Genomic DNA, 14,120 nt, shown 5'->3' with positions numbered 1-14,120 from the left:
GTTTGCAGATTTTGTCCTGAGAAGGGGTGGAACCTACTCACTTCTATTCTGGACCCATCATAAGCCCTTGCATAGAGGCAGGAGGTCCCCCAACACTTGTTATAAAGTGGGGATGATGCCCAGAGAGGGGCAGCCACAGCTGAGGGAACACAGCACAGCAAGCTGCTCTCTGAGCCATGGTATGAGAAGCCTCTTTCCACCTTCAGCCCTCAGCCCAGAGGTGCTACCTCACACAGCCCCCCTCAGTCCTGGACTCCCAGCACTTACCAAGATGAGGAGACACTCGTTGGCAAGTTCCTGGTGCTCCTGAATAGTGGACAGCACAGACAGCACCAGGCAACTGAAGACCAGCAAAAATCTACAATTGCAGCATGAAGGAGAAGGTTAGATTGTTGGAGGGACAGGGGGGCCAAGGGTGCCCCTGGCAGAGGGTTACAGAGCCAAGAGAGGAGAGCATTATTTTCAGAGAATTATGTGGCATTCAGAATCAGAATTCCCTGGAGTTACAGCTCTGTGCTGGGCACCAAAGGCAACAGCCCCCAAGCCCCAAGCTACTGGACCTCACAACTGTCTCAATTGCCCCCTACTGCAGGCTGCAGCTCAGAGAGGTAGTCACTCATCTGTGAGTAGCGGGTCTGTCTGGGCTGGCAGTGGAAATAGACTGACTCAAGGTTCCTCCAGGTCTAGCCACCCACAAGTGGTGGCCTCAGCCCCAGCTTGGTTTTAAGATGTCTTGGGAGAAGTGCTCCAGAGGTCAGCCCAGGGCTCAGGGAAGGTCAGCAGATGAAGGAGGGACCTTCTTTCTTAGGCACTCCAAAGTGGCAGGAGCCTGGCCTCATCTGCAGAATTGGAACAACTGCCCCTGCCTTCGTGGAATTAAGTAACAAGATAGCAAGAAAAGGAAAGAGGATCATGGAGAACAGGTAGAGAAGGAAGGATGCAGGGAGGAGAGGATGTAGAGAGGGGAATTGGGCAGTGTGGAGCTGGCCATCGAGGCCAGGAACTCCCCTGCAGACAGTGTGAAACTACAGAGTGGCCCAGAACCAGATGCTTAGAAATGGAAGGAACTTTAGACTTTAGCACATCTAATACTTCCCTCATCTCTCACTGCACCACGAGGAAACGGGCCTGAAGAGGAAGAAGGACTCACCCTTTGTCACCCAGTGTGCCCAGGACACAGCCGAGATTACAGCCAGGGTTCCCAACTTCCCAGTGGATGGGAAGAGGACAAAGGGCATGAGGAGAGGAGCTGGTGGCCTTGGCGGTATGTGGATGGGTGAAGGAGAGCAGGGTGAGAGGTCACAGGCTGCAGACACAGCAAAGGCAAATGAGGTGGCCTCCAGGAGCACCCCTCTTTGGGATAGGGGTGTGCTGAACATGGAGGAGGAGGAGACTCCAGAGGGAATGAGCTTCTCTGGATATACATTTCTGTGTACTGACCCGCCAGCCATCCCAGACATCCCCAGTCTCCCAACCTCTGCACCGTGCATGCACTGGCACGGTGCATGCTACGCAGAACACCTCATGTCTGTGCCTGCGAGACTCTGCTCACCCTCTATGCCTACAGGAACACAAATGCTACATGCTCTGCAGAGCCTCTGATTCCTGCACCCCACTATCCCCACTTCAGAACTGCCAACTCCCAATGCTTGCCTCCCTGTGTATGGCCCAAGTCACTTTCTATGTGGCTTTAGTTATATTCATGTTTCATGGTGACCTTAAGGACAGCAGCTCAAGGTCAGAGAGATCTGAGTTTGGATCCCAGTCCTGCTTGTGTGTGTGGTTTTGGGAGTGTCACCTGCCTTCTCCGAGCCATCTCCTTATCTATGAAGTGGAGGCTATGGCTCACTTACACCTCCTGGACAGGGGCTCCTGACCATTTTGGGGGGCAAGTGTATCCCAGCAAATGCCCCTGGTTTGAGAAGGTAGGTGGCAGATGCTGGTAAATTGTTTTGAGTGAATGAGTTCGAGAAGAGCTTATTCCTTGGCCAGTTCCAGACCAGAGCTGAGTCAGCAAAAACATGGGGCACTGGAGAACAGAAGAGAAGAGCACCAGCTCCTCGTGTTCAATAATTAATCACAAAAAAGGCAGCGGCCACATGCACCTGCATCGGGACTGCAGCTGAAGCAGGGTTTGGGACCAGAAGGGCCCTCCATGAGGTCATCTCATGCAGCCCCCTCCTCAGGGAATGGCCGCAGCCAGGACTTTATAAGCCTTTACCCTGGCCTTGATAGACACCCTCCAGTCCTGTTTCTCAGCTGACCTCAGAAACTCAGGCAGCAGTGGGCCACTCTGGGGCCTTCTTCCTAAGTGTTTCATTAACGCTTTTGTTTTCTTTTATTTTTTCCTTTTTTTTTTTTTTTTTTTTTTGAGATGGAGTCTCACTCTGTTGCCAGGCTGGAGTGCAGTAGCACCATCTCGGCTCACTGCAACCTCCACCTACCCGGTTCAAGCGAGTCTGCTGCCTCAGCCTCCTGAGTAGCTGGGGCTGCAGGCGCATGCCACCGTCCCCAGCTAATTTTTGTATTTTTAGTAGAGATGGGGTTTCACCATGTTGGACAGAATGGGCTTGATCTCCTGACCTCATGATCTGCCTGCCTCAGCCTCCCAAAGTGCTGGGATTACAGATGTGATCCACCGTGCCCAGCCATCATTAACACTTTTCTTGCCATGTCAGTAGTTACACATCTATAAAATTTCCGCTTCACAATTGTAAAAAAAAGCAGATTATAAAACCTTAATGGCAATGTGATCCCAATGTTTGAAATAGAGATGGTTTTTATACACATACCCAGAGTCAGCAAGGCTATCTATAGGTGGTAAAATTAAGTGATTTGGCTTTTGTTTTGTTTTCTGCTTATCTGCATTTTCTTTTCTTTTCTTTTCTTTTTTTTTTTTTTTTGAGACAAGGTCTCACTCTGTCACCCAAGCTGGAGTGCAGTAGCATGATCACGACTCACTGCAGCCTTGACCTCCTGAGTACAAGCCATCCTCCTACCTCAGCCTCCTGAGTAGCTGAGACCACAGGCACATGACACCACACCCCGCTAATTTTTTAATTTTTTGTGGAGATGGGGTTGAACTATGTTGCCCAGGCTGGTCTCAAACTCCTGGGCTCAAGTGATCCTCCTGCTTCTGCCTCCCAGAGCTGGCAGTGTGAGCAACTCACCCAGCCTGTATTTCCTAATTTTTTTTTAGAACAAACATGGGTTGTTTGGGTAATAGCAAACTAATATAAAATTTAAAATGCAGGCCAGGCGTGGTGGTTCATGCCTGTAATCCCAGCACTTTCGGAGGCCGAGGTGGGTGGAGAGCCTGAGGTCAAGAGTTACAGACCAGCCTGGCCAACATCGTGAAACCCCGTCTCTACTAAAAATACAAAAATTAGCCAAGCGTAATGGCAGGTGCCTATAATCCCAGCTACTCCGGAGGCTGAGGGAGGAGAATCGCTTGAATCCGGGAGGCAGAGGTTGCAGTGAGCCGAGATGGCGCCATTGCACTCCAGTCTGGGCGACAAGAGCTAGACTTCGTCTCAAAAAAAGAAAAAAGAAAAAAAAATTAAAATGCATTTTCTTAACAATACAAACAGGAAAAGCCCACTTTGGATCCTTCCCCACCCCTTGACCACAGTCGCCTCTGCCATTCAGCAGGTGTGAGGATGTGGCAGCCTCTCCCAGGTGTCCAGCTGGTGTGTCCAAATAAATACCTGCTCAGTGACTCTTCTTGGATGTCTGGTGGCCTCTCAAACCCAACACTTCCAAACACCAGTTCTCAATTTGTCCTCAAGTCCTCCTCACCTCCTGCCTTCCCATCTCAGTAACGCCACCGGGGCTCCTCCAGAGCTCAGGCTCCTTGATTCTTCCTTTCCCTCCCCCTGCACATCCCCTTCTGAGCAAATTCTACTGGCTCTACCTTCAGAATCTATCCCTGGGCAGGCCAGGTCGCACCATCCCAACCAAGCCGCCACCATCTGGCACCTACCTGGCCTCCCTGCCTCCACTACGCCTGAATGTGACCACTCTCTTCAAAGCAGCCAGAGTCATCTTCCCACAATGCACAGCTGGAAACCATCGCTCTCCACAAAACTCTCCTCAGACTTCACGCATCGCACTTAGAGAGGGAGAGTCCAACTCCTTGGCACTGCCAGCAAGGCGCTGCGAGGTCTGTGCCTCCACTCCCGCCTCCAAATTTGACCTTCTGCACTCTCCCGCTGGCTTACTGCACCCCACTTATTCTGGCTTCCTTGCCAGTCCTGGAACACACCTAACATATTTCCACCTCCAGGCTTTGAACCTGCTTTACTGTTTCCTCTGCCTTACCCAGGTCTGTTCCAATGCCACTTCCTTGGAGGGGCCTCCCCAGCCATTCCCTCTCTGAAAGAATGGCCTCATCTCCACTCTCTTGCCCCTTATTCTGACTGACTGATTGATTGACTGATTTCACAGCACTATTGAAAGACTAAGTAAATGAATAGCAGGAGCTCACTGTAACCAAACATCAAAACACTGTGTCACCAAGCCAAAGCCTCCAGTTTGCACCCACTGAAGAGGTGCCCCAAAGCACATCCATCCCTGACTCCTCTGGCTGCCCCATGTCTTTCCTAAAAAGGCACACCTCTGATCTTGACCATCTCCATTTGGCAGACCCTGCTTAAAAAGCCCCCGAACTTCACTTCTCCCTGCTTTAACCCACTGGCTAAGAGTTTCTATACCCTTGATATTCTCATTACATTTGAAGGGATGTACTTGGACTAATAGAAAACACCCTAAGAGGCGTGGTGGCTCATGCCTATAATCCCAACATTTGGGAGGCCAAGGTGGGAGGATTGTTTGAGTCCAGGAGATCAAGACTAGCCTGGGCAACATTGTGAAATGCTGTCTCTACAAAAAAAATCAAAACAAAAATTAGCCGGGCATGGGGGTGTGCACCTGTGGTCCCAGCTACTCAGGAGGCTGAGGTGGGAGGATCGCTTGAGCCAGGGAGGTTGAGGCTACAGTGAGCTGTGATCTCGCCACTGCATTCCAGTTTGGGGGACAGAGCCAGACTCTGTCTCGCAAAAAAAGAAAAGATCCTGTGTTCCAGGCACCTGAATAATTATCCGTATCTTCCAGATGAGGAAATAGGACTCAGGGAGGGACAGGCTTGTTCAGGATCACACAGTGGATCTGTGGCAGAGCTGCAGCTCAGGCTGACCCTCAAGCTGCCTTGGGCTTCCTGGAGGGGGTTCCTCACACAGGGACAGCAGAAGAGAGATCAGTATCTGGAGGTCAGGGGTAGAGGAGACAAGGTGAAGGAGCCCCTTAGCTGGGATTTCATGCCTGCCACAACTAGGGTGTGGCTTCATTCATCCAACAAAGGACTATCTAAGGATTCTCTCTGGCGCCCCCTGGGACCTCAGTTTCTCCATCTATACAAATATAGATGAAACATGGGTGCTGGCTGGCCTCAGCCCTCTCTAATCTCCCCATCAGACAGGCCAGACTAGAGGCCACTTTCTAGGACATCTTTGCCTATCATGTCTGACTGCAATTTGTGGCCCATGTTCTTTCTCCGTTGCCCAGCCCAGGAGGCAGAATGGGACAGGCGGGTGTTGCCTGGCTGGCTCTCCCCAGCTGGACTGATCACAAGGCTTATACAACCTTTCCTCTCCATATCCCCCATCTCCCCATCCCATGACTAGCCCACTCGTTCAGGAGGGAGGAAGAGGATAGACATGAAAAAGTGAATGGTTTGCTTAGATTTGTGGTTTTCAAACTACGGTGGATGTCAGAGTTGCCTGGAGGGCTTGTTACAATACTGATTTCTGGGACCTATTCTTACAGTGTCTGATTCAGTAAGTTTGAAGTGGAAAATTTGCATTTCTACAAAGGTCCCTGGTGATACCGTTGCTGCTACTATGGGGACCACACTTTGAGAATCACTGGCTTAGCTGATGGGAGCAATTGCAGCTGACTCAATTATTAGCCAGCTCAGGGCTTTTTAAAGAACTGCAATCACCGCCTTCTCCCCATTTATACCTCCTCAAGTCACTGTCCAGAAGCGGCCACAGGGCAGGAGGAGGAGGAAAGCTCTGCCGGGGAGGTGGCTCTCGTGCTGTGCCCTGAAGTAATAACCATAACTGCTCCTGCTGGCCAAAGGCTTCCTATTGGCCAGGTACTGTGCCAAGCCCTCTACATGCATGCTCTTAATCAGTTCTCACGATAACCCCATGGAACCGTACCATAATCACCCCGATAAGGAGAGGGCGGCTCAGAGGCATATACTATGGTGACTGCAGAGCTCTGTGAATGTACTAAAATCCTCTGAATCGAATACTTTAAAAAGAGGAACTTTACAGTGTATGAATTATATCTCAATAAAGCTGTTATTCAAATGAGAAAAGAAAGGTATATTAACTTGTCCAAAGTCGTAAGAGCAGGACCTGAGCCCAAGACCACCTGGACCACCGGGCCCTGCTAATGCTCTGGGCCTCAGTTTCCCTCTCTGAAACACACACAAAAGATCGGGGACAACTCAATGATGGTTAAGGTCCCTACAGCTTGGTAACTCTCCAGCAGTGGGGTGGAGAGGATCGGCCATCAGTTTAGCTCCAGATTCTCTGGGGATGTCCCTGGATCAAGCTCAGGTCTCTCTCTTCATACCCACTGGGCGTTTGCCCAGTGTCCACAGCTCTCTCTCTCTCTCTGTCTCTCTCTCTCAACATGTCCAACATGTCCCTGGAAGGACAGCTGCTGGGAGGCCAGGCCAGAGAGATGGGGATATGATGGGGGTAGGGGAGATGGCAGGGCATCTCACAGCAGAAAAGAGGTTGTCACCTGATCCCTCTGGGCTACATTCACTTCAGACACATTAATTATCACCTATATTCAGCCAGGTTTATTGTAAAACCAGAAATGAATAATCCAGGTCCCAAGAAATTAACAACACAGAACATAACACAGGGGTGACGGGATGGACGAGGCCATGACAGTGTACTCAAGGGGTTGAGGAGAGTCCCAAGAAGCCTTCCACACAACCAAAGTGGAGGGATCAGTGAAGACTTCTTGGAGGAGGTAACTGGACAGGGGTGGGGCTGCCCCAGGCAGAGGAAGCAGGATGTGCAAGCAGTGGGAATGTGGCCGTCGAGGCAGAGCCCAGAATGGCCAGCAGCTCTGGATGACGTGGCCTAAAGTGAAGTGGGCAGTGGAAAAACCAGAGAGGGCCAGATCCAGGGGCCTTGAGTGGCACTCGCAGGCACTGTGAACATGATCCCAAAGGCAATGGGGAGTCATTGTGGAGTTCTTGTTTTTTTTTTTTTTTTTTTTTTTTTTTTGAGAGGGAGTCTTGCTCTGTCACCCAGGCTGGAGTGCAATGGTGTTGGCTCACTGCAACCTCCGCCTCCTGGATTCAAGAGATTCTTGTGCCTCAGCCTCCTGAGTAGCTGGGATTACAGGCACCCACCACTATGCCCAGCTAAGTTTTGTATTTTTAGTAGAGACGGGGTTTCACCATGTTGGCCAGGCTGGTCTCAAACTCCTGACCTCCAGTGATCCACCTGCCTCGGCCTCCCAAAGTGCTGGGATTACAGGCGTGAGCCACCACACCTGGACAATTGTGGAGTTCTACGAGAGGAAATAACACAGTCCTATTTGCATCTCAGGACCACTCAGGGGACTACACAGAATAGATCAAAGGAGATAAGACCCAGCAGAAAGACCAAGAAGGCTCCACAATAGCTCAGACGAGAGATGACTGTGGCCTGGCCCGGGGTGGTGGCAGCAGGGAAGAGAGGTGGATGGATTGGACGATACTGCAGGAATAGGGCTTAGTGATTAACTGGAAACAGGAACTATGAAGGAGAATAACCTCTATTTCTGGTTTGGGCATTGGATGGATGAAGGTGCCATGAGTGCCTTCATGGGACGGGGGAGACTCTGGTGGAGAAGCAAGTGTCGGGTGCCGGACATGTTGAGAGAGAGAGGGCTATGGGCACTGGGCAAACACTCCATGGATGTGAAGAGAGAGACCCGGCTGAAAATGCATTGGGGGACATCAGGGGAGAGGTGGTGACTGAGGTCACGGGAGCAGCTGAGACAGTCCAGAGAGCATGTGGCAAAGTTAGAGGAGGACCCAATGGAGCCCCAGCGGTGCAGCAGGAACAGAGGCCCTCTACGCAGACTGGGAGGGATAGCCAGAGAACTGGGAGGGAAAGCAGAAGAGAGAAGTGTCAGAGAGGCCATGTGAAGAACACATTTCAAAGCAGGAGTGGACAACAGTGTCAAGTGCTGCCAAGAGGTCAAGTGAGATAAGGCGTGAAAAATGTCCCCTGGATTTGGTGACACATTGGTCACTGGGTTCCTTGGCAAGGGCAGCCTTCTCTCAGAAGGAGAGGAAGACTAGAACAGGCCCAGATAAAGTGAGGAAGGAGAGGGGCGGTGAGGAGGTAGAGACAGTGAGTGTAGGTTTAACTATTTGAAGATGTTTGACTGCAAAGAAGAGATCAGAGATTGTAGCTGGAGAAGGGTGCAGGGCACAGGGAATCTTTCTTTTCTTTTAAGATGAGAGAGCCAGGGTAGAAGGAGCCAGGAGATCAAGAAGGAGAAGTTGAAGATGCAGGGAGACAGAGGGAGTGATCAATGGAATGAAGTCCCCAGGGAAGTTGAGAGGCTGGGATCCACAGCCAGGGAGGAGCTGGTGTAGAGCAGGAAGGACCCCTCCAGCTTCCACAGGGACAGGCAGGCATGTAGGCGGGAGGAGGCTGTGGGAAGGGAGGAGGCCAACAGCCCCTACTTACTGGGGGCTGCTCTGGGAAGAAGAGGCAAGGCCCAACTCTCAGAAGTGGGTAGGAGGGTGGGGTGGGGGGTCTGAAGAGATGGAGGAGGTATGGAACTGGGAGAGGAAGGTGGGAGAAAAGACCAGGCCTGGAGAGGAGTCCCATGGGAGCACAGGACCATTATCCTCAGCAACGAGGATGACTCTACAGACCTGGAACATCACAGGCTCTCAACACATGCATTTCAGGGTTTTATTTATGTTTTGTGTTGCTGTTTGCTTTTAAGGCTTGATTATCCAGTAGGAAGCAGCCTGTGTGAGAAGAGGACCCCTCCCCACCCCCAACTATATACCAAGGCCAAGGTAAATACAGATCCAGGCCTTGCTCCCTCCTTCCTCCAGAGCCTCCTTCCTTCTCTCGTCTTTTCAGTGCCCCTTCCAGACTGAGCCCTGCCAGTGTCTGGGGACTGCACAGCAACGAGCAGGTTCCCTGATTTGTTTTCATTTGAGACAGGGTCTTGCTCTTTTGCCCATGTTGGAATGCAGTGCTGCAACCATAGCTCACTGCAGTATCACTCTCCCAGGCTCAAGAGATCCACCTGCCTCAGCCTCCTGAGTAGCTGGGACCACCACACCTGGCTAATTTTTTTGATTTTTTTTTAGTAGAGACAAGTCTTGCTATTTTTCCAGACTGATCTCCAACTACCAAGTTCACATGATTTGTGCATCTGGCCTGGGGAGCGTGTGACTCTTTGCTTGCCCCCCAGACCACAGCCAAAGGCAGGGCTCTGTCTTCCCTCAGCTGGGGGACCCTGAGGCCAGTCTGTCCTCATTCAGCCAAGGTCCCTAGAGGGCAGAAGCTATGGCTGCCACCACCTTCTGGAAGAAAGGGGTTCCTTAAACCCCAAACCAGAGCTGATACTGAAGAAGGGACTTCAGCTAGACTTGACAGGCACTTCCTGACAAGGGGGTGCAGCCTAGAGAGCCCCAGACTCTTCTAGGGAGAGCAGGCACTTACTTTCTCCTGCAGGGGAATAAGGGGAGGGGCAGTAAGCCAGGCCTGAGAGCGAGGCTCTTTCCAAGAATCCTCAGGGGCTGGGAGGAGAAGTTTCCCCTGATCCAGCGATTCTAAATATGGCAAAGGGAGCAAGAGCACGTGACCCAGGGCCCCACACCAGGGCCGCCGCCACTGCCGCGGCTGCTTCTCTGGGCCAGAGGCTTGCGCTGGGGCTTAGAGATTGCAATGGGGTCCTGATGGAGCCTCAGTTTCCCTGTCTGCAACATGTAGGTGGAGCACTACTCAGTAATGGTCAAAGTCCCTTCTGCCTTATGACTCTCCAGCAGTGGAGTAGAAAGGAGAGAGTTGGCCCTCAGCTCAGTTTCTCTGAGGCTGTCCCTGGAGGGACAGCAGCCGCCAGCACATAGAACAAACTATGAAAAAAATGCCCCCTCTTGGAGGATGGATTAGAAAAAAAGCATTCCTGTTAGCCTGACAAGTTATAAAAACTTGACCCCTCTAGATGGACCCATTAGAACAGGCATCCGTTCCTCTGGGCTGCCCCACCCCTGGGCACAGGCTGGATTCCAGCACCCCTCAGCCCTCTCAGCCGGCCCCTTTGTGGCACCCAGACTGCTGAGTGACACATGACAGCCCTGTGGTTGGCTCCACGGCACTCTCCTGGGCACCACAGATTCATGGAGAGCTGGAGACTGACCCAAGAAGGGCCCACCCACAGGTTGGGCTGAGCCAGTCGGATTGTCTTTCGCAGGAATGGAACTAAGAACCACAGAGGAAAGTTGGCAGAGGAGAGAGATGGGCCACGAGACTGCACTACGCTGGAACCTCATCCTCCTCCTCTCTTATCCCATGATTCCAAAATGTGCTTTTCCGCCTTGAAGCCTCTCAGAATTCTTCTCTTTCCTTACCATATTTGTCCTCTACCTCCAGAAGTCAATTTTTCTTTTTCTTAATCCCAAATGTGATAGTACAGAAGCCAGTTTTTATTGAGACAGCTTGAAAAGTCTCTGTCCCATGGGACATGAAAGACAGTGTCTTCTAGACAAGGTGTTTGATGAGGAATAGCTTCCTCCTCTCCCACCTGGACCAGCCGCAAACCTTCTGACTTGTTCTGTCTGCTTCCTTCTGCCGTGCCAGCTAGCCTACCTGTTGTACCAGGTCAGTGGGCTGAGCAATGTGTTGACAAGAGCCAGAGTGGAACAAAGAGGACACAGGGGCATCCGTCTGTGGGGACTGGCCAGGCAGAGCTGACTTCTCAAACAGGGAGGCGTGGGCCCTCCCAAGCAGGATGCCATTGAAAGGATGGGGAACCATGGGGTGGAATTTAGGCAGCTGGGATTTGAGAAACTCAAGCAAGATGGCCAGTGGAAACCTTCCCTCGGTTCCACTGAGCAGCTCCATGCAGATTCGGGTGGCTCAGTTTTACATGCTGACTTTGGCGTAAAATTTCATGTGAACAAAGAGCTTTGCTGCTTTTTTAAAAAGTGTGAAATCCACCGACTTGTGGGCCCAGGCCCAAACCCCTTAGCTTGATGGCAAGGAAAGCCCCACCCACCAGGCCAACTTGCTCTTCACCAGCTGGTGCCCAACCTGACACTTGGCATTGCATTATCATAGCTCTGTCCCTGACAACGGCAAATGGGCTCTTTTCCCCTCCCCACCTTTACTCATGCTGTGTCTGAGTATGAGCTCAGACTGGTAGGGTTAGGTCAGAGCCCCCACCTCAGGCTCCCTTAACCCCCAATCCACCTCCAGAGGGAAAAGCAAATCCAAGACACCTGAGCCAGAAGGGTGCCTGCTGTGTTCCAGAACCACCAGGAAAGGAGTGGTCCCAGAGTGGAGTGAGCAAGGGGAGAGTGGTGGGGGGTGAGGGCAGAGAGGCAGGGGAGGTGGTAAGCAGACCATCTACTGGCTGTGGTGAGGATCTTGGCTTTCACTCTGAGTGAGATGGGGAGTTCTGAGCAGGGAGTAGCTCAATCTGCCTTATGTTTAAAAAGATCACACAGGCTGCTGAATGAATAGACTATGGTGGGGGAGCGGGGAGGAGGGAGCAATGACGTCTGCCCTATTGTGAGTTGGAAAGTATAATCCTGGCACGAGATGCCAGTGACTTTTTGTTTGTTTGTTTGTTTTTATTTTTAAGAGATGGAGTCTTGTTATGTTGCCCAGGCTGGAGTGTAGTGGCTATTCACAGGTGCGATCCCACTACTGGTCAAAACTCCCGGGAGTTTTGACCTGCTCCATTTCTGACCTGGGCCAGTTCACCCCTCCCTAGACAACCTAATGGCCCTCTGCTCCCAGGTCACCATATTGATGCCAAACTTAGTGTGGACACATAATTGGCATAGCTCACCATAGCCCAGAACTCCTGGACTCAAATGATCCTCCCACCTTAGCCGCCTGAGTAGCTGGGACTACAGACACATGCCACTTCACCCTGTGTGTTTTTTGTTTTGTTTTGTTTTGTTTTGTTTTTGTTTTTCAGACAGGGTCTCACTTTGTTACCCAGGCTGGAGTACAGTGGTGCAATCACGGTTCACTGCAGCCTCAACCTCCTGGACTCAAGCAACCCTCCAGCCTCAGCCCCCTGAGTAGCTGGGGCCACAGGTGGGTGCCACCATGCCCGACTAATTTATATTTATTTTTTGTAGAGACGGGGTCTCCCTATGTTGCCCGGCTGGTCTTGAACTCCTGGGCTCAAGTGATACTCCTGCCTCTATCTCCCAAAGTGCTGGGATTACAGGCATGAGCCACTACCAGCCAATGATGGTGACTTGTATGAGGGGAAGCGGAGGTGGCAAGACATGACCCAGTACTGGCTATATCTGGGCACTGAAAGGTCCCTTAGAGATTAACTAACCTTCTCATTTATAGATGGGGAAACTGAGTCCCAGAGAGGGGCCTGGCTTACCTGTGATCATACAGTAGATCAGAGACAGAGTTGGGCCTGGCACCCAGATTTCCTGATTCCTAAGACAATATTCTTTGGATTTCTCCTCTTTCTGCAGAAGGACTCAGACACCTGCCCCTCACTCCCGCCTCAAAAATTCCCTCATCCTGGGGCCAGGATGGGACCTGCGCCTGCCCTTCCTGCTGCATGTGACCTTGTGGCACTGGGTTCAAGCATTGCCCAGTTTTCCAGCTACTTGAACCTAGCAGGGATCAAGGTAACCTCTAAGGAGCCTTCTGTCCTCTGAGTCAGCAGAACCTGTGCACTATATTGGAGGAGGGAGAGGGAGGGAAGAGTCCAAATCAAGGGAAAGAGTTAGTCCCTGCCACTGGTTTCTCAGTACTTCCAGGGCAGAGAGAGCACCAAAAGCTGACAGGGTCAAAGAGGAGCACTGCAGAGGGCAGAGTCCCCTGGGGAGCTCAGGTGCCAAGACTGAGCCCAGCCCAGAAGTTCTGTAGACTCAGCCATTGAGGACCCCACCCAGTGGGTGGTTTGGGGACACAATGAGGAAGAGGGGTTTCAATGCCTTTGCTACTAATAAGCAAAGCAGCATGCAAACTCACAGGCCACACCTGGGGCATCTGGTTACAGCTGCCCTGAAAGCCATGCTCCCAGTGGGAACCCCAAATCCAGGACCAGCCAGACTGAATCCAGCGGGCTTTGCAAGCTGGAAAAGGCTTGCTGTGTGACTCGAGGCCAGGAGCGCAGCTTCTCTGGGCCTATCCCACAGCTAAGGTGGAAGGGTGGTTGGGAGGTTCTTTAACTGGAAGCTGGGAGGACATCTGCAGATACTCTTCTTAGTCTCCTTCGCCTGTAAAAAGAAAGGCTGCCCAGCCTGCAGGCCCAGCTGATGGAGCAGGATCCTGTGTGGTGGCTCTGAGAGAGGTGTCAGGATTGGGTGCAGCAGATGGAGAAGCAGAAGGGCATGGACAGAGCTAGAAAGCTGGGTCGGTGGGTTCTCTCTCCTGACTCCGCCACCAGTCAGCTGAAGACTTGGCAAACTGTGTCTGAGTCTCAGCTTATTCCTCAGTGGGAGGAAGGGATTGGGTGGGAGTCTCTCAGGGTCCTATTTTTTGCTGATCCATCTGGGACTGGCAATTCCAGCTTCCCTAATGGGAAGTAAGGCCGTGGACGGCTCCTGAAGCTGCCAGTCCACAGGGACTTCCATGTTCTGGAAGTCTCCAGAAGAGGGTCTTTTACATTTCATTTACATGGAAAGTTTAGAGGACCTCCTTCTACCTCCAAAACCCTCCCATAATTGAATAATGATAGCAACGAGGGGTCAGGGAGGACCAAAGCAGAACTTCCAGTAACTTACTAACCACAGAAACGGTGCTGGATATAGGGAGAAGGGACAAATTGTATCTCTGGTCCTGATGCCCCCTCCTCTTCTACGTGAG

General features: G+C 51.7%; 1 protein-coding gene across 3 annotated transcripts in view; it reads right to left on the bottom strand.

The window, feature by feature from the left end:
• KCNQ4 (potassium voltage-gated channel subfamily Q member 4) overlaps nt 1-14,120 on the bottom strand; it is a 56,816-nt gene that overhangs the window by 22,968 nt on the left and 19,728 nt on the right. For all 3 annotated transcript variants that reach the window (XM_010354234.2, XM_030941600.1, XM_030941599.1), the window contains exon 2: nt 268-358. In XM_010354234.2, the coding sequence (XP_010352536.2) occupies nt 268-358 (91 nt within the window). The remainder of the gene's footprint in view (nt 1-267; nt 359-14,120) is intronic.

The sequence above is a fragment of the Rhinopithecus roxellana genome, chromosome 12, assembly GCF_007565055.1.
Source record: "Rhinopithecus roxellana isolate Shanxi Qingling chromosome 12, ASM756505v1, whole genome shotgun sequence".
In the NCBI taxonomy this organism is placed as follows: Eukaryota; Metazoa; Chordata; class Mammalia; order Primates; family Cercopithecidae; genus Rhinopithecus; species Rhinopithecus roxellana.
Note: the sequence above shows the minus strand (reverse complement) of the source record. Positions and strands in the feature narration are given on the sequence as shown.